The sequence below is a fragment of the Saccoglossus kowalevskii genome, chromosome 1, assembly GCF_978046115.1.
Source record: "Saccoglossus kowalevskii chromosome 1, keSacKowa6.1, whole genome shotgun sequence".
NCBI lineage: Eukaryota > Metazoa > Hemichordata > Enteropneusta > Harrimaniidae > Saccoglossus > Saccoglossus kowalevskii.
In genome coordinates, this window is record NC_140641.1 from 9,527,097 (window position 1) to 9,547,771 (window position 20,675).

Consider the following 20,675-nt stretch of genomic DNA (forward strand, 5'->3'; position numbering starts at 1 on the left):
TACCACATCACACAATTTGCGTAAAAAAACGCTGATCGAAATGACGTATGTGTCTACCTAGTCGACAAATCAGAAGCGTCAAGTTCTATTTCGTAATGCCTGGTACAATAGGACATTATCTTAAATATTGCTGATATCAAGTGATAGCGTAATTGAGTGTGCATATACATTGTTTTTGAAATGTACGTTTAATATACGCCATCTACAATACATTATGTATGTGTTATGTTTGTATTATGTTTGTATTGTTGTTGCCATGGAGATATCGTCATCTCTTACACACTCGTAATATTTATCCGCCGTTCTAAGCCCTGTGGGTGTGATTTGGTCAATTTACAAGCAGCGTAGTTGTAACAACACAGTATCAGTATGCCATCGTCGCCACATTATTGAGTACTCATGATTTCAACGCGTACATGTATATCGAATTACATTTTTCTGGCGTAACAGTGCACTATAGTGTCAGAATATGGAACGTGGTCGAGCGCATTACATCACTGATAAGAGTGAAAATGTAAGTTGACATATTTATGGATTCTAGTTCCTAGTTATAATTCCTACTTTCACCAGAAAACGTGTTTTGTCATAGCAATTTTGCATCGTGATTGTTGTATCCGGTAGGTGTATTGAGGCAGTTTTTAATCTTGCTATTAGTCCTTTGGGAATTATTGTAAACTTTTTGTATTTCTTTTTACGCCAATGTGTCGAAAATAATCACTTATTGTTGTGAAGATTATATCAATCCAGTATACAGTATTGTTCGGGTAAGATGCTCGCAGTTTGTTCTTTAATACTTAACAAATTGTCAGATCTTTACGACGTGTTTATTGACAGGACAAGGGAGCACCGCCGTCGATACCCAAGGGTGTATTGATTGCCGTTTTATCATTATTATTATTGGTCGGATGTACTATGTTAATAACGTCTACAACAGCTAGTGTCTTACTGTGGACAGGTAGGAGTGTTTTTGGTCGCTGTCTTAGTACATGTAAAATATGTTGATAGAAATAACTAAAATACGTTATTCATCCTTGCCAATTGATGTATTATTAATTTGCATATTGTATGCAAATGCGTGATAGTCGTCGAATTACATCACCATAGTTACGTGTGTAACTCATCTTTAAAATGTATACTACGTATATGTGCAACTATTGGATGATACGAAGTACTTAAGGAAAATTCTACTCCATTGGGGTCCCGCTTGTTCCACATACAAAGTACGAACAAACTAAATTTCATGACAACAAGTTTCTCTGTGCTTTATTGCCAGATTTGATACGATGTCTTACAATTCGGTCCCTATTCTATTACAGGAAATGACGAAATTCCAGTACAGACGATAAAGGGTTCGTTAATGGTGTGATTAAATTTAATATTATCTGCTATTCCGTATATTATGGAATCACGCGTGAATGAACTGATAGTGTACAAAGATTATTATGTCATAAGTTCTTATACTAAAATTTATATCTTCACAAAATATTTGTTGTTTATCTTGCAGGTAATAAATCGGGTGAGTGAAAACTACTAGTATATATTTAATAAAATATGCATTATGCAAATGAAGTTGGTTGAGTGACGTAATAGCTAGGGTAATTTTGACGCTGCCATAGCCGAGGATAAAAATAAATATGAATGTGGAGCAATTATAATTGAAACATGTAAAATTCTATGTAATGTAAAAAAAGTCATTAAAACTTTCTACGATAAAGACACGTAGTATCTACCGTATAAATTGTATTAAAATATTCAAAGATGTTAAGCGTTTAGCTGCTGATCAACAATCCCCAATATAAATGCATTCACAGCAAATAGTGTGCGTCACGATGTTTTTATTATTCTGCAGTCATATTGACATTAGACTCAGTTTCGATGTCAATTCTATCTAATGAAGTCATCATGGGTTCACAATATACCTTGCGAATGGATGTGGTATTGGATGTTGGTGATGTTAATCGTGACGTCGCGGGTATAGTGGATGAAATATTTGAGTTCTGGGTGTATTTTAACAACGCGGACAATACTAGTCAAACTGCAAAACAAGTCCCAGAAAACAGTATAACGTCAGCAATAAACATGACTGTCGGCGGTGTTGTGTTAATCCCCAGCGTTACCACAGGACATGACCTTCATTCAACCGGATGTGGGGATTATACTAATCTATGTATAGACATAAAAACAAAGCAGCCAAATAAATTATTGTGGTGGACTGGCGCCAATGTAATCTCAGCCTGTAGTCCATTGGACTCTTGTCGAAGTGAGTATAAACGCAAATTTCCACATCACTTTGTTGACTAGGTTTTTTCATTATGGTTTTTTCTGGTATCTGATTGGCGGAGGACATGTTTTTGTCTTTCATTTTCGTAGACATTTTACGCGCGTATACAAATGTGTTTCTGGTAGGGTGAGACAAAAGTTTATTCTGTTGTCAGATTATTTATTTTGCTTATAGGTACAGACAAAAATTGAAATGTGTCTGGCTGTCAGCCGCGAGGTACTGGGACGTTGGATCACAAAATATGCCGACTGAATTCGCCGACACCGGTAGATTACCTAAAGAAACATGGTCATTTGTTTTCCTTCTTTGTTTGATTCATAATACGAATGTTTTCATTCATAAAAAATAGTATATGTTGATAGTTGAGTCTTGTACCGGTTATGTAAAGCACAATGTAGTTTTCGGTGAGGATACAGCAAAAACAGAAACATTTTTGCACTTCAAGCCATGGCGGCGAAAAATTTAACAAAGAAAAAGACGTTTTAATTTCATTTTTATTGATTTCGCATATGCTTTTGCCTCGATTCAACGCGATTTTCTGTGATCGAAAGTAATCAAATAAGGTATACGTGGCAAATTGCGATCTTGTGTGATTACATCTGGTGGACCCACTTTAAATGCACTATCAGGACACATCAAGGTTGTACGCTTCGCCCTATATTTTTACTATATTTATCGATGATCTCGTTTCATACACTATTACTGTTAAGTGTAAGGGTGTTTGCATTGACAACGATCTTCAAAACCTCAATATCCTGATGTGCGTGGATGAAGTAGCCGTGGGTTCTGATATGCCAATACACTGAACGACAAACTCCGTTCTTCATCTCCTCCCTCAAAACTCCGTTCCTGTCACAATTTTAGGTCGTCTTTTGATCAAGAAAAATATTTGCCTTGCATTCGTGTTTTCAGGCATAGAGCTGCGTTATTGAGGTTACGTTGTTATTGAAAAAAAGAAAGACTCATAGATTTTGTGAATACTGTGATCAAACAATACCTAATAATCATAATTACTATGGCAACTTCTTACAAACTTCCTAATTACCTTAGTTACCACTGGATGGGGGGTATAATACTGCCATCAATATGTCAGTGTTATTAATGAAATTTATTTGTTTTCAGATCAAATCACGTGCGACTCAGTACGTATATTGCCTACCACGGGTGATGTCGACATTTATACATACAACAAGCGAACGTTTCAATTTGATGTCACTATTGAGGCGGGGCTATACTCTGCATGCATAACAGACAACGCTGACGTCATCTTTGGGATGGATATGTACTTGGTATCATCTGAGAACATGCAACTACACAAACTGGCTGGTCGCCTACCAACTTACTCCGTTAATGTCGACAGTAACCAGATGATAGAGATAAACAATGTGCATTTCATAGACTACGACTTGACCGGTTTAGACTGTATGGAATATGACCACGTGTGCATTGATGTACACCCTACTGGTATGACAGAGTACCAATGGATGTGGTCTTCTGGAGGAGAGTTTATGACAGATTGTTTTCGGCTTACTGTTCCTATATGTCAAGGTTAGTTTTCATATTGAGTTTACCGATGAAACGACGCAAACTCCCCCCCCCCTGTCTCCACCACTCAAACTATAAAAGTTGATCTCCTTTGAATGCAGAGTTCAAGTACGTATTTAACGATACCTTGACAACCTGGACCGACGCACAGCAATACTGCGAGTCACAGGGAGGAACAATTTTGAAACACCGCAACCAATCAGATACAAGTGCTTTCCTATATTACCAAATAAAGACGGGACATTTCGGTAAGCAGTAATTTATTATACTATATCTACAATATGCATGTATGTCAATCCAGTAGGAGTGTATGCATAAGTAATCATTCACACAATGAAAAATGACGTAGATGTAACTATTTGTGCTATTTTGGAAGCTTATTGTTTAACATGTGTATCACACAATAGTTCATACGTACAGATCACGTAATAATAGACTTGAACGTAATAAGACACAACAATGTAAGATATAAACAAGCAACTACCTATAATGGTGGAAAGCAATATTCCTATCTTGACTTAATCACACTTTTCTGACCATTGGTTACTGTATGTTACTATACTTCGCCGGTCATCGGTTACTGTATGTTACTATACTTCGCCGGTCATTGGTTACTGTATGTTGCCATACTTTGCTGATCACCCATCACTGTATGTTACTATAATTTGCTGGTCATCGGTTACTGTATGTTACTATATTTCGCTGGTCACCGGTTATTGTATGTTACTATACATTGCCGGTCATCGGTTACTGTATGTTACTATATTTAGCTGGTCACCCTTTACTGTATGTTACTATACTTCGCCGGTCATCGGTTACTGTCTGTTACTATATTTAGCTGGTCACCCTTTACTGTATGTTACTATACTTCGCCGGTCATCGGTTACTGTATGTTACTATACTTCGCCGGTCATCAGTTACTGTATGTTGCCATACTTTGCTGATCACCCTTCACTGTATATTACTATATTTCTCTGGTCACCGGTTATTGTATGTTACTATACATTGCCGGTCATCGGTTACTGTATGTTACTATATTTCGCTGGTCACCGGTTATTGTATGTTACTATACATTGCCGGTCATCGGTTACTGTATGTCACTATATTTAGCAGGTCACCCTTTACTGTTTGTTACTACACTTTGCTGGTCATCTGTTACTGTATGTTACTATAATTTGCTGGTCATCGGTTACTGTATGTTGCCATACTTTGCTGATCACCCTTCACTGTATGTTACTATATTTCGCTGGTCACCGGTTATTGTATGTTACTATACATTGCCGGTCATCGGTTACTGTATGTTACTATATTTCGCTGGTCACCCTTTACTGTATGTTACTATACTTCGCTGGTCATCGGTTACTGTATGTTACTATACTTCGTCGGTCATCGGTTACTGTATGTTGCCATACTTTGCTGATCACCCTTCACTGTATGTTACTATATTTAGCTGGTCACCCTTTACTGTTTGTTACTACACTTTGCTGGTCATCTGTTACTGTATGTTACTATAATTTGCTGGTCATCTGTTACTGTATGTTACTATAATTTGCTGGTCATCGGTTACTGTATGTTACTATAATTTGCTGGTCATCGGTTACTGTATGTTACTATAATTTGCTGGTCATCGGTTACTGTATGTTACTATAATTTGCTGGTCATCGGTTACTGTATGTTACTATAATTTGCTGGTCATCGGTTACTGTATGTTACTATAATTTGCTGGTCATCGGTTACTGTATGTTACTAGATATTATGTGGTTCAGCGCTACTGATGTAGATAACCCTGGCACATGGGTGTATGCAGATGGGACAGCGTTACCTAACACGGGCATTGGACAAGCCCCAGCCAGTGATCCACTGAAACACTGCAGTATTACACAGTAAGTATCATATAAAATACATTTCAGATATCGGTTTGTTCAACTCTGAAAGCGACTTTGAGATTGGATATAAAGTTGTTGTAAGAAACATATTGTACACAGTCATTAGATAAAAAGGTACGGGAACATCATATATATATGCACAATATGTATGTTCCATTACAGAGGATACCTACCAACAGGGGAGTTAAGATGGATACACGAGAGGTGCAACAGTGTTCACAAATTTGTGTGTCAGTATAATGGTAAGCACTTTTAGTTTACACATGTGATAGTGGGAAGTCGGTATGATTTTCCATAATTTTGGCAACAGTGTTTAAGGCATTTTGTGACTCTCCACTACGGTGTCAGTGCTAAAACAACGAATTTGAACCCTATCTTTGCAATTGAACTCAATTTTCAAATATTCATGGTGCCTGTGATTGGCCCTGAATTCGAATGATAAGTAATGGACATCCCCTTATCTTCCACTAAAATACGTTTCAGTGAAGTCGACCAACTGATGATTTAATTGAAAGTACTCCTTCATTTTTAACCAGAAAATTCACAACATTGTATTAACAGAACACCAATCTGAATAAACTTCGATGTAGGTCTCGTCAAGGTGACCGAAATAGGATATATAATAAACGTAAAAATAAAAGCAAACAATATTCATGTATAAAAACAAAAAACAAATATAGCTGCATAGCAGCAATCACCGGTTTTCAAGACCATGGCACATGGCGAAGTCACATGCAATGCATGGCCATGTATGACTGTTTGCAATAGCCCTGAAAATTAACGTTGGTTCCATGTTTGTATATGTTATAGTGTCCGAGATATTATAGCCATGCATCTTTAATGAGTTCCATGACCATATATAGTCATAGGGTATGTTTGTCAATTCTCTTCTCCAATGTCTTCAATATAGCATTGGTTCAATGTTCGTACTTGCAACAGTGTCTAAGATATTAGAGACTTGCACATTTAATGAGTTATATGACCATATATGGTCATTTAAAATGTTGATAAATTTTTTTGTCCAATGCCTCCAGTATAGGTTTGGGTACATGTCTCTAACTTTAAAAGTGCTCGAGATATTATGGATATGCATATTTAATGAGTTCTATAACCATATATGGTCATCGAATGTGATGGTCAATCATTTTGTCCAATGTCTTCAATATAACATTGATTCCATGTTTGTGTTTGCAATAGTGGCTGAGATATTAGAGACATGCATATTTAATGAGTTCTATGACCATATATGGTCATCGAATGTGTTGGTCAATTCTCTTGTCTAATGTCTTCAATATAGATTTGGGTACATGTCTATATCTTTAAAAGTGATCTAGATATTATGGATATGCATATTTAATGAGTTCTATGACCATATATGGTCATCGAATATGTTGGTCAATTCTTTTGTCCAATGTCTTCAATATAGCATTGGTTCCATGTTTGTACTTGCAATAGTGCCTGAGATATTAGAGACATGCATATTTAATGAGTTGCATGACCATATATGGTCATCCAATATTTTGGTCAATTCTGTTGTCCAATGTCTTCAATATAGCGTTAGTTCCATGGTTGTATATACAGTAGTTCTCAATATATGTCAATTCAATGTGTATTGTATATGGGCCCTCCCCCCTTTCCCATAATGCAACATTGCTGACTATTTTATATAAAATGTGAAAAATATTCATAAATCAACTGCTCCAAAACTACTGGTCGCACTTTCATGATTCTTTGATTAATCTGTAGTATGTATGATGTTCTTCAAAATTATGGCGTGGAATTTTGATACGATCAAAATTATGCAAATGAGATGCAAAACAATATTTCCGAAAATTCTAAAAAAAAAAGTCACATGACCGTTCAACTTTTTTTTCATGAAATACGTAGCTCTAGGGCCAATGCTTCTTTTAAGCGAAAGTTTGAGACTCCTAGACCCTCAGAAAGGTGTTTAAATGAGCATGCCATTTTTTGCCTAAAATTCAAAATGGCCGCCGTACCACGTGACCAATATGCGTCATCTTAGGATATGCACTAGATCTCATCAAACTTAACAAACATGTGTAAAAATTTTCCAGATATGTGCAACGGTGTTCGAATGGCGCTTAGCGAAAAATCTGGCGGAATAATAATAATAATAAATATAGCTGCATAGCAGCAATGACCGGTTTTCAAGACCATGGCACATGGCCAAGTCAGATGCAATGCATGGCCAGGTATGACTGTTTGCAATAGCCCCCAAAATTAACGTTGGTCCCATGTTTGTATATGTGATAGTGTCCAAGATATTATTGCCATGCATATGTAATGAGTTATATGACCATATATAGTCATCAGGTATGTTTGTCAATTCTCTTGTCCAATGACTTCAATATAGCATTGGTTCGATGTTCCTACCTGCAATAGTGCCTAAGATATTAGATGCGTGCATATTTAATGAGTTCTATGACCATATATGGTCATCTCATATGTTAGACAATTCTCTTGTCCAATGTCTTCAGTATAGGTTTGGGTACATGTCCCTATCTTTAAAAGTGCTCGAGATATTATGGATATGCATACTTAATGAGTTCTATGACCATACATGGTAATCGAATATGTTGGTCAATCCTTTTGTCCAATGTCTTCAATATAGTATTGGTTCCATGTTTGTGCTTACAATAGTACTCGAGATATTAGAGACATCCATATTTAATGAGTTGTATGACCATATATGGTCATCGACTGTGTTGGTCAATTATCTTGTCCAATGTCTTCAATATAGGTTTGGGTACATGTTTCTATCTTTAAAAGTGTTCGAGATATATGGATATGCATATTTAATCAGTTCTATGACCATATATGGTCATCGAATATGTTGGTCAATTCTCTCGTCCTATGTCTTCAATATAGCGTTGATTCCATGTTTGAACTTGCAATAATGCCTGAGATATTAGAGACACGCATATTTAATGAGTTATATGACCATATATGGTCATACACTATGTTGATCAATTCTTTTGTTCAATGTCTTCAATATAGCATTGGTTCCATGTTTATACTTGCAATAGTGCCTGAGATATTAAAGACATGCATATTTAATGAGTTACATGACCATATTTGGTCATCCAATATTTTGGTCAATTCTCTTGTCCAGTGTCTTCAATATAGCGTTAGTTCCATGTTTGTACTTGCAATAGTGCCTGAGATATTAGAGACATGCATATTTAATGAGTTGCATGACCATTTATGGTCATCCAATATTTTGGTCAATTCTCTTGTCCAATGTCTTCAATATAGCGTTAGTTCCATGTTTGTATATGCAATAGTTCAAAATATATGTCAATTCAATGTGTATCGTATATGGGCCCTCCCCCCTTTCCCATAATGCAACATTGCTGACTATTTTATATAAAATGTGAAAAATATTCATAAATCAACTGCTCCAAAACTACTGGTCGCACTTCCATGATTCTTTGATTAATCTGTAGTATGTATGATGTTCTTCAAAATTATGGCGTGGAATTTTGATACGATCAAAATTATGCAAATGAGATGCAAAACAGTATTTCAGAAAATTCTAGAAAAAAAAGTCACATGACCGTTCAACTTTTTTTTTCTGATATACGTAGCTCTAGGGCCAATGCTTCTTTTAGGCGAAAGTTTGAGACTCCTAGGCCCTCAGAAAGGTGTTTAAATTAGCATGCCATTTTTCGCCTTAAATTCAAAATGGCCGCCATACCACGTGACCAATATGCGTCATCTTAGGATATGCATTAGATCTCATCAAACTTTACAAATATATGAAAAAATTTTCAAGATATGTGCAACGGTGTTCAAATGGCACTTAGCGAAAAATCTGGCGGAATAATAATAATAATAATAATAATAATAATAAACATAACAATTACAAAAGGTTTCCAAGACATGTGTCTTGAAAACCTAAATATAGCTGCATAGCAGCAATCACCGGTTTTCAAGACCATGGCACATGGCCAAGTCACATGCAATGCATGGCCATGTATGACTGTTTGCAATAGCCCTCAAAATTAACGTTGGTTCCATGTTTGTATATGTTATAGTGTCCGAGATATTATAACCATGCATATTTAATGAGTTCCATGACCATATATAGTCATAGGGTATGTTTGTCAATTCTCTTCTCCAATGTCTTCAATATAGCACTGGTTCAATGTTCGTACTTGCAACAGTGCCTAAGATATTAGAGACTTGCATATTTAATGAGTTATATGACCATATATGGTCATTTAAAATGTTGATCAATTTTTTTGTCCAATGCCTTTAGTATAGGTTTGGGTACATGTCTCAATCTTTAAAAGTGCTCGAGATATTATGGATATGCATATTTAATGAGTTCTATAACCATATATGGTCATCGAATGTGTTGGTCAATCCTTTTGTCCAATGTCTTCAATATAGCATTGGTTCCATGTTTGTACTTGCAAAAGTGCCTGAGATATTAGAGACATGTATATTTAATGAGTTCTATGACCATATATGGTCATCCAATTTTTTGGTCAATTCTCTTGTCCAATGTCTTCAATACAGCGTTAGTTCCATGTTTGTACTTGCAATAGTGCCTGAGATATTAGAGACATGCATATTTAATGAGTTGCATGACCATATATGGTCATCCAATATTTTGGTCAATTCTCTTTTCCAATGTCTTCAATATAGCGTTAGTTCCATGTTTGTATATGCAATAGTTCTCAATATATGTCAATTCAATGTGTATCGTATATGGGCCCTCCCCCCTTTCCCATAATGCAACATTGCTGACTATTTTATATAAAATGTGAAAAATATTCATAAATCAACTGCTCCAAAACTACTGGTCCCACTTCCATGATTCTTTGATTAATCTGTAGTATGTATGATGTTCTTCAAAACTATGGCGTGGAATTTTGATACGATCAAAATTATGCAAATGAGATGCAAAACAATATTTCAGAAAATTCTAGAAAAAAAAGTCACATGACCGTTCAACTTTTTTTTCATGAAATACGTAGCTCTAGGGTCAATGCTTCTTTTAAGCGAAAGTTTGAGACTCCTAGACCCTCAGAAAGGTGTTTAAATGAGCATGCCATTTTTCGCCTTAAATTCAAAATGGCCGCCGTACCACGTGACCAATATGCATCATCTTAGGATATGCACTAGATCTCATCATACTTAACAAACATGTGAAAAAATTTTCCAGATATGTGCAACGGTGTTCGAATGGCGCTTAGCGAAAAAATCTGGCGGAATAATAATAATAATAAAATATAGCTGCATAGCAGCAATGACCGGTTTTCAAGACCATGGCACATGGCCAAGTCACATGCAATGCATGGCCAGGTATGACTGTTTGCAATAGCCCCCAAAATTAACGTTGGTCCCATGTTTGTATATGTGATAGTGTCCAAGATATTATTGCCATGCATATGTAATGAGTTATATGACCATATATAGTCATCAGGTATGTTTGTCAATTCTCTTGTCCAATGACTTCAATATAGCATTGGTTCCATGTTCCTACCTGCATCAGTGCCTAAGATATTAGAGGCATGCATATTTAATGAGTTCTATGACCATATATGGTCATCTCATATGTTGGACAATTCTCTTGTCCAATGTCTTCAGTATAGGTTTGGGTACATGTCCCTATCTTTAAAAGTGCTCGAGATATTATGGATATGCATACTTAATGTGTTCTATGACCATATATGGTAATCGAATATGTTGGTCAATCCTTTTGTCCAATGTCTTCAATATAGTATTGGTTCCATGTTTGTGCTTACAATAGTACTCGAGATATTAGAGACATGCATATTTAATGAGTTGTATGACCATATATGGTCATCGACTGTGTTGGTCAATTATCTTGTCCAAAGTCTTCAATATAGGTTTGGGTACATGTTTCTATCTTTAAAAGTGTTCGAGATATATGGATATGCATATTTAATCAGTTCTATGACCATATATGGTCATCGAATATGTTGGTCAATTCTCTCGTCCTATGTCTTCAATATAGCGTTGATTCCATGTTTGAACTTGCAATAATGCCCGAGATATTAGAGACACGCATATTTAATGAGTTATATGACCATATATGGTCATACACTATGTTGATCAATTCTTTTGTTCAATGTCTTCAATATAGCATTGGTTCCATGTTTATACTTGCAATAGTGCCTGAGATATTAAAGACATGCATATTTAATGAGTTACATGACCATATATGGTCATCCAATATCTTGGTCAATTATCTTGTCCAATGTCTTCAATATAGCGTTAGTTCCATGTTTGTACTTGCAATAGTGCCTGAGATATTAGAGACATGCATATTTAATGAGTTGCATGACCATTTATGGTCATCCAATATTTTGGTCAATTCTCTTGTCCAATGTCTTCAATATAGCGTTAGTTCCATGTTTGTATATGCAATAGTTCTCAATATATGTCAATTCAATGTGTATCGTATATGGGCCCTCCCCCCTTTCCCATAATGCAACATTGCTGACTATTTTATATAAAATGTGAAAAATATTCATAAATCAACTGCTCCAAAACTACTGGTCGCACTTCCATGATTCTTTGATTAATCTGTAGTATGTATGATGTTCTTCAAAATTATGGCGTGGAATTTCGATACGATCAAAATTATGCAAATGAGATGCAAAACAATATTTCAGAAAATTCTAGAAAAAAAAGTCACATGACCGTTCAACTTTTTTTTTCTGATATACGTAGCTCTAGGGCCAATGCTTCTTTTAGGCGAAAGTTTGAGACTCCTAGGCCCTCAGAAAGGTGTTTAAATGAGCATGCCATTTTTTGCCTAAAATTCAAAATGGCCGCCGTACCACGTGATCAATATGCGTCATCTTAGGATATGCACTAGATCTCATCAACCTTTACAAACATATGAAATTTTTTTACAGATATGTGCAACGGTGTCGAAATGGCGCTTAGCGAAAAAATCTGGCGGAATAATAAAAAACATAACGATTACAATAGGTTTCCAAGACATGTGTCTTGAAAACCTAAAAACATAACGATTACAATAGGTTTCCAAGACATGTGTCTTGAAAACCTAATAATAATAAATATAGCTGCATAGCAGCAATCACCGGTTTTCAAGACCATGGCACATGGCCAAGTCACATGCAATGCATGGCCATGTATGACTGTTTGCAATAGCCCTGAAAATTAACGTTGGTCCCATGTTTGTATATGTGATAGTGTTCGAGATATTATATCCATGCATATGTAATGAGTTCCATGACCATACATAGTCAGTGGGTATGTTTGTCAATTCTCTTGTCCAATGACTTCAATATAGCATTGGTTCCATGTTCTACCTTCAACAGTGCATAAGATATTAGAGGCATGCATATTGAATGAATTCTATGACCATATATGGTCATCTCATATGTTGGACAATTTTTTTGTCCAATGTCTTCAGTATAGCTTTGGGTACATGTCCCTATCTTTAAAAGTGCTCGAGATATTATGGATATGCATATTCAATGAATTATATGACCATATATGGTAATCGAATATGTTGGTCAATGCTTTTGTTCAATGTCTTCAATATAGCATTGGTTCCATGTTTGTGCTTGCAATAGTGCTCGAGATATTAGAGACATGCATATTTAATGAGTTGTATGACCATATAAGGTCATCGGCTGTGTTGGTCAATTCTTTTGACCAAGGTCTTCAATATAACATTGGTTTCATGTTTGCGCTTGCAATAGTGCCTAAGACATTAGAGACATGCATGTTTAATGAGTACTATGACTATATATGGTCATCGAATGTGTTGGTCAATTCTCTTGTCCAATACCTTCAATATAGGTTTGGGTACATGTCTCTATCTTTAAAAGTGATGGAGATATATGGATATGCATATTTAATCAGTTCTATGACCATATATGGTCATCGAATGTGTTGGTCAATCCTTTTGTCAAATGTCTTCAGTATAACATTAGTTCCATGTTTGTGTTTGCAATAGTGCCTGAGATATTAGAGACATGCATATTTAATGAGTTGCATGACCATTTATGGTCATCCAATATTTTGGTCAATTCTCTTGTCCAATGTCTTCAATATAGCGTTAGTTCCATGTTTGTATATGCAATAGTTCTCAATATATGTCAATTCAATGTGTATCGTATATGGGCCCTCCCCCCTTTCCCATAATGCAACATTGCTGACTATTTTATATAAAATGTGAAAAATATTCATAAATCAACTGTTCCAAAACTACTGGTCGCACTTCCATGATTCTTTGACTAATCTGTAGTATGTATGATGTTCTTCAAACTTATGGCGTGGAATTTTGATACGATCAAAATTATGCAAATGAGATGCAAAACAATATTTCAGAAAATTCTAGAAAAAAAAGTCACATGATCGTTCAACTTTTTTTTTCTGATATACGTAGCTCTAGGGCCAATGCTTCTTTTAGACGAAAGTTTGAGACTCCTAGACCCTCAGAAAGGTGTTTATAAGAGCATGCCATTTTTCGCCTTAAATTCAAAATGGCCGCCGTACCACGTGACCAATATGCGTCATCTTAGGATATGCATTAGATCTCATCACACTTTACAAATATATGAAAAAATTTTCAAGATATGTGCAACGGTGTTCAAATGGCGCTTAGCGAAAAATCTGGCGGAATAATAATAATAATAAATATAGCTGCATAGCAGCAATCACCGGTTTTCAAGACCATGGCACATTGCCAAGTCACATGCAATGCATGGCCATGTATGACTGTTTGCAATAGCCCTGAAAATTAACGTTGGTTCCATGTTTGTATATGTGATAGTGCCCGAGATATTATATCCATGCATATTTAATGAGTTCCACGACCATATATAGTCACCGGGTATGTTTGTCAGTTCTCTTGTCCAATGTCTTCAATATAGCATTGGTTCAATGTTCCTACTTGCAACAGTGCCTAAGATATTAGAGACTTGCATATTTAACGAGTTCTATGACCATATATGGTCATTTAAAATGTTGGTCAATTCTTTTGTCCAATGCCTTCAGTATAGTCTTGGGTACATGTCTCTATCCTTAAAAGTGCTCGAGATATTACGGATATGCATATTTAATGGTTTATATGACCATATATGGTCATCAAATGTGTTGGTCAATCCTTTTGTTCAATGTCTTCAATATAACATTGGTTCAATGTTTGTGTTTGGAATAGTGCCTGAGATATTAGAGACATGCATATTTAATGAGTTCTATGACCATATATGGTCATCGAATGTGTTGGTCAATTCTCTTGTCCGAAGTCTTCAATATAGGTTTGATTACATGTCTCTATCTTTAAAAGTGCTCGAGATATTATGGATATGCGTATTTAATGAGTTCTATGACCATATATGGTCATCAACTATGTTGGTCCATTCTTTTGTCCAATGTCTTCAATATAGCATTGGTTCCATGTTTGTACTTGCAATAGTGCCTGAGATATTAGAGGCATGCATATTTAATGAGTTCTATGACCATATATGGTCATTTTATATGTTGGTCAATTCTCTCGTCCAATGTCTTCAATATAGCCATGGTTTCATGTTTGTACATGCAATAGTGCCTGAGATATGAGAGACGTGCATATTTAATGAGTTGTATGCCCATATATGGTCATCCAATATTTTGGTCAATTCTCTTGTCCAATGTCTTCAATATAGCGTTGGTTCCATGGTTGTATATACAATAGTTCTCAATATATGGCAATTCAATTTGTATTGTATTAAGGGCCCTCCCCCCTTTCCCATAATGCAACATTGCTGACTATTTTATATAAAATGTGAAAAATATTCATAAATCAACTGCTCCAAAACTACTGGTCGCACTTTCATGATTCTTTGATTAATCTGTAGTATGTATGATGTTCTTCAAAATTATGGCGTAGAATTTTGTTACGATCAAAATTATGCAAATGAGATGCAAAACAATATTTTAGAAAATTCTAGAAAAAAAAGTCACATGACCGTTCAATTTTTTTTTCATGAAATACGTAGCTCTAAGGTCAATGCTTCTTTTAAGCGAAAGTTTGAGACTCCTAGACCCTCAGAAAGGTGTTTAAATGAGCATGCCATTTTTCGCCTTAAATTCAAAATGGCCGCCGTACCACGTGACCAATATTCGTCATCTTAGGATATGCACTAGATCTCATCAGACTTTACAAACATATGCAAACATTTTCAAGATATGTGCAATGGTGTTCGAATGGCGCTTAGCGAAAAATCTGGCGGAATAATAATAATAATAATAATAATAATAAATATAGCTGCATAGCAGCAATGACCGGTTTTCAAGACCATGGCACATGGCCAAGTCACATGCAATGCATGGCCAGGTATGACTGTTTGCAATAGCCCCCAAAATTAACGTTGGTCCCATGTTTGTATATGTGATAGTGTCCAAGATATTATTGCCATGCATATGTAATGAGTTATATGACCATATATAGTCATCAGGTATGTTTGTCAATTTTCTTGTCCAATGACTTCAATATAGCATTGGTTCCATGTTCCTACCTGCATCAGTGCCTAAGATATTAGAGGCATGCATATTTAATGAGTTCTATGACCATATATGGTCATCTCATATGTTGGACAATTCTCTTGTCCAATGTCTTCAGTATAGGTTTGGGTACATGTCCCTATCTTTAAAAGTGCTCGAGATATTATGGATATGCATACTTAATGTGTTCTATGACCATATATGGTAATCGAATATGTTGGTCAATCCTTTTGTCCAATGTCTTCAATATAGTATTGGTTCCATGTTTGTGCTTACAATAGTACTCGAGATATTAGAGACATGCATATTTAATGAGTTGTATGACCATATATGGTCATCGACTGTGTTGGTCAATTATCTTGTCCAAAGTCTTCAATATAGGTTTGGGTACATGTTTCTATCTTTAAAAGTGTTCGAGATATATGGATATGCATATTTAATCAGTTCTATGACCATATATGGTCATCGAATATGTTGGTCAATTCTCTCGTCCTATGTCTTCAATATAGCGTTGATTCCATGTTTGTACTTGCAATAATGCCTGAGATATTAGAGACACGCATATTTAATGAGTTCTATGACCATATATGGTCATACACTATGTTGATCAATTCTTTTGTTCAATGTCTTCAATATAGCATTGGTTCCATGTTTGTACTTGCAATAGCGCCTGAGATATTAAAGACATGCATATTTAATGAGTTGTATGACCATATATGGTCATCCAATGTTTTGGTCAATTCTCTTGTCCAATGTCTTCAACACGGCGTTGGTTCTATGTTTGTACTTGCAATAGTGCCTGAGATATTAGAGACATGCATATTTAATGAGTTGCATGACCATATATGGTCATCCAATATTTTGGTCAATTCTCTTGTCCAATGTCTTCAATATAGCGTTAGTTCCATGTTTGTATATGCAATAGTTCTCAGTATATGTCAATTCAATGCTGATCGTATATGGGCCCTCCCCCCTTTCCCATAATGCAACATTGCTGACTATTTTATATAAAATGTGAAAAATATTCATAAATCAACTGCTCCAAAACTACTGGTCGCATTTCCATGATTCTTTGATTAACCTGTAGTATGTATGATGTTCTTCAAAATTATGGCGTGGAATTTTGATACGATCAAAATTATGCAAATGAGATGCAAAACAATATTTCAGAAAATTCTAGAAAAAAAAGTCACATGACCGTTCAACTTTTTTTTCATGAAATACGTAGCTCTAGGGTCAATGCTTCTTTTAAGCGAAAGTTTGAGACTCCTAGACCCTCAGAAAGGTGTTTAAATGAGCATGCCATTTTTCGCCTTAAATTCAAAATGGCCGCCGTACCACGTGACCAATATGCGTCATCTTAGGATATGCACTAGATCTCATCAGACTTTACAAACATGTGCAAACATTTTCAAGATATGTGCAACGGTGTTCGAATGGCGCTTAGCGAAAAATCTGGCGGAATAATAATAATAATAATAATAATAATAATAATAATAATAATAATAATAAAAAACATAACAATTACAAAAGGTTTCCAAGACATGTGTCTTGAAAACCTAAATATAGCTGCATAGCAGCAATCAACGGTTTTCAAGACCATGGCACATGGCCAAGTCACATGCAATGCATGGCCAGGTATGACTGTTTGCAATAGCCCTCAAAATTAACGTTGGTCCCATGTTTGTATATGTGATAGTGTCCGAGATATTATTGCCATGCATATGTAATGAGTTATATGACCATTTATAGTCATCGGGTATGTTTGTCAATTCTCTTGTCCAATGTCTTCAATATAGCCTTGGTTCCATGTCCCGACCTGCAACAGTGCCTAAGATGTTAGAGGCATGCATATTTAATGAGTTCTATGACCATATATGGTCATCTCATATGTTGGACAATTCTCTTGACCAATGTCTTCAGTATATGTTTGGGTACATGTCCCTATCTTTAAAAGTGGTCGAGATATTATGGATATGCATATTTAATGAGTTCTATGACCATATGTGGTAATCGAATATGTTGGTCAATCCTTTTGTCCAATGTCTTCAATGTAACATTGGTTTCATGTTCGTGCTTGCAATAGTTCCTGAGATATTAGAGACATGCATATTTAATGAGTTGTATGACCATATATGGTCATCGAATGTGTTGGTCAATTTTCTTGTCCAATACCTTCAATATAGGTTTGGGTACATGTCTCTATCTTTAAAAGTGCATATTTAATCAGTTCTATGACCATATATGGTCATCGAATATGTTGGTCAATTCTCTCGTCCTATGTCTTCAATATAGCGTTGGTTCCATGTTTGTACTTGCAATAATGCCTGAGATATTAGAGACACGCATATTTAATGAGTTATATGACCATATATGGTCATCAACTATGTTGATCAATTCTTTTGTTCAATGTCTTCAATATAACATTGGTTCCATGTTTGAACTTGCAATAGTGCCTGAGATATTAGAGACATGCATATTCAATGAGTTCCATGACCATATATGGTCATCGAATGTGTTGGTCAATTCTCTTGTCCAATGTCTTCACTATAGGTTTGGGTACATGTCTATATCTTTAAAAGTGCTCACGATATTATAGATATGCATATTTAATGAGTTCTATGACCATATATGGTCATCAACTATGTTGGTCAATTCTTTTGTCCAATGTCTTCAATATAGCGTTGGTTCCATGTTTGTACTTGCAATAGTGCCTGAGATATTAGAGACATGCATATTTAATGAGTTGCATGACCATATATGGTCATCCAATATTTTGGTCAATTCTCTTGTCCAATGTCTTCTATATAGCGTTAGTTCCATGTTTGTATATACAATAGTTCTCAATATATGTCAATTCAATGTGTATCGTACAAGGGCCCTCCCCCCTTTCCCACAATGCAACATTGCTGACTATTTTATATAAAATGTGAAAAATATTCATAAATCAACTGCTCCAAAACTACTGGTCGCACTTTCACGATTCTTTGATTAATCTGTAGTATGTATGATGTTCTTCAAAATTATGGCGTGGAATTTCGATACGATCAAAATTATGCAAATGAGATGCAAAACAATATTTCAGAAAATTCTATAAAAAAAAGTCACATGACCGTTCAACTTTTTTTTCATGAAATACGTAGCTCTAGGGCCAATGCTTCTTTTAAGCGAAAGTTTGAGACTCCTAGACCCTCAGAAAGGTGTTTAAATGAGCATGCCATTTTTTGCCTAAAATTCAAAATGGCCGCCGTACCACGTGACCAATATGCATCATCTTAGGATATGCATTAGATCTCATCAAACTTTACAAACATATGAAAAAATTTTTAAGATATGTGCAACGGTGTTCGAATGGCGCTTAGCGAAAAATCTGGCGGAATAATAATAATAATAATAATAATAAATATAGCTGCAGAGCAGCTATTAACGGCTTTCAAGAAAAAGGAGTCATAACACCATTAAATTTGGGGAAAAAAAGTTTGAAGATTTGATTTGTGCAATGTATATACGTGTAGGTTACACGACGTTCTGGCCCAATGCCTTCATTATAGTGCTATTTCCATGTCTCTAACTTCAATAGTGCTCGAGATATTATGTATATGATATCTAATGAGTTCTATGACCATGTATGGTCAACGGATATGTTGGCCAATTCTCTTTTCCATTGCCTTCAATGTAGCGATGGTACCCTGTCTGTACATGCAATACTGCTTGAAATATTAGAGACATGCATATTTAATGAGATCTATGACCATATATGGTCAACAGATATGTTGGCCAATTCTCTTGTCAGTTGCCTTCAATATATCATTGGTTCCATGTTTATACTTGCAATGGTGCTTGAGATATTGGAGACATGTATATTTAATGAGTTCTATGACCATATTTGGTCAACGAATATGTTGGTCAATTTTCTTGTCCATTGCCTTCGGTATACCGTTAGTTCCATGTTTGTACATGCAATAGTGCTTAAGATATTGGAGACATGCATATTTAATGAGTTATATGACCATATATGGTCATTGAAGATGTTGACGATTTCTCTTGTCCAAAGCCTTCAATATAGCAATGGTTCCATGTCTGTATGTGCAATAGTGCCTGAGATATTATAGGTATGCATATTTAATGAGGTATATGACCTTATATGGTCAACGAATATGTTGGCTCATTCTCTTGACCATTTCCTTCAATATAGCGTCAGTTTCACGTTTGTACATGCAATAGTGCTTGAGATATAAAGACATGCATATTTAATGAGTTCTATGACCATATATGGTCAACGAATATTTTGGCCAATTCTCTTGTCAGTTGCCTTCAATATACCGCTAGTTCCATGTTTGTACATGCAATAGTTTTTGAGATACAAGGGACATGCATATTTAATGAGTTCCAAGATGGCGGCCGAACCACGTGACTAATCGAAAATCTGTTTCAGTCACTTT

The 20,675-nt window shown here is 35.6% G+C and overlaps 1 protein-coding gene across 1 annotated transcript in view; it reads left to right on the forward strand.

Annotated features, from left to right (window-relative positions):
* The first annotated feature begins 1,706 nt into the window (after positions 1 to 1,706).
* LOC146750353 (uncharacterized) overlaps positions 1,707 to 20,675 on the forward strand; it is a 179,993-nt gene continuing 161,024 nt past the window's right edge. Inside the window, exons 1-5 of the mRNA XM_085498669.1 lie at positions 1,707 to 2,260; positions 3,404 to 3,829; positions 3,928 to 4,074; positions 5,577 to 5,709; positions 5,875 to 5,954. Of these exons, the coding sequence (XP_085354795.1) occupies positions 1,876 to 2,260; positions 3,404 to 3,829; positions 3,928 to 4,074; positions 5,577 to 5,709; positions 5,875 to 5,954 (1,171 nt within the window). The 5' untranslated portion in view covers positions 1,707 to 1,875. The remainder of the gene's footprint in view (positions 2,261 to 3,403; positions 3,830 to 3,927; positions 4,075 to 5,576; positions 5,710 to 5,874; positions 5,955 to 20,675) is intronic.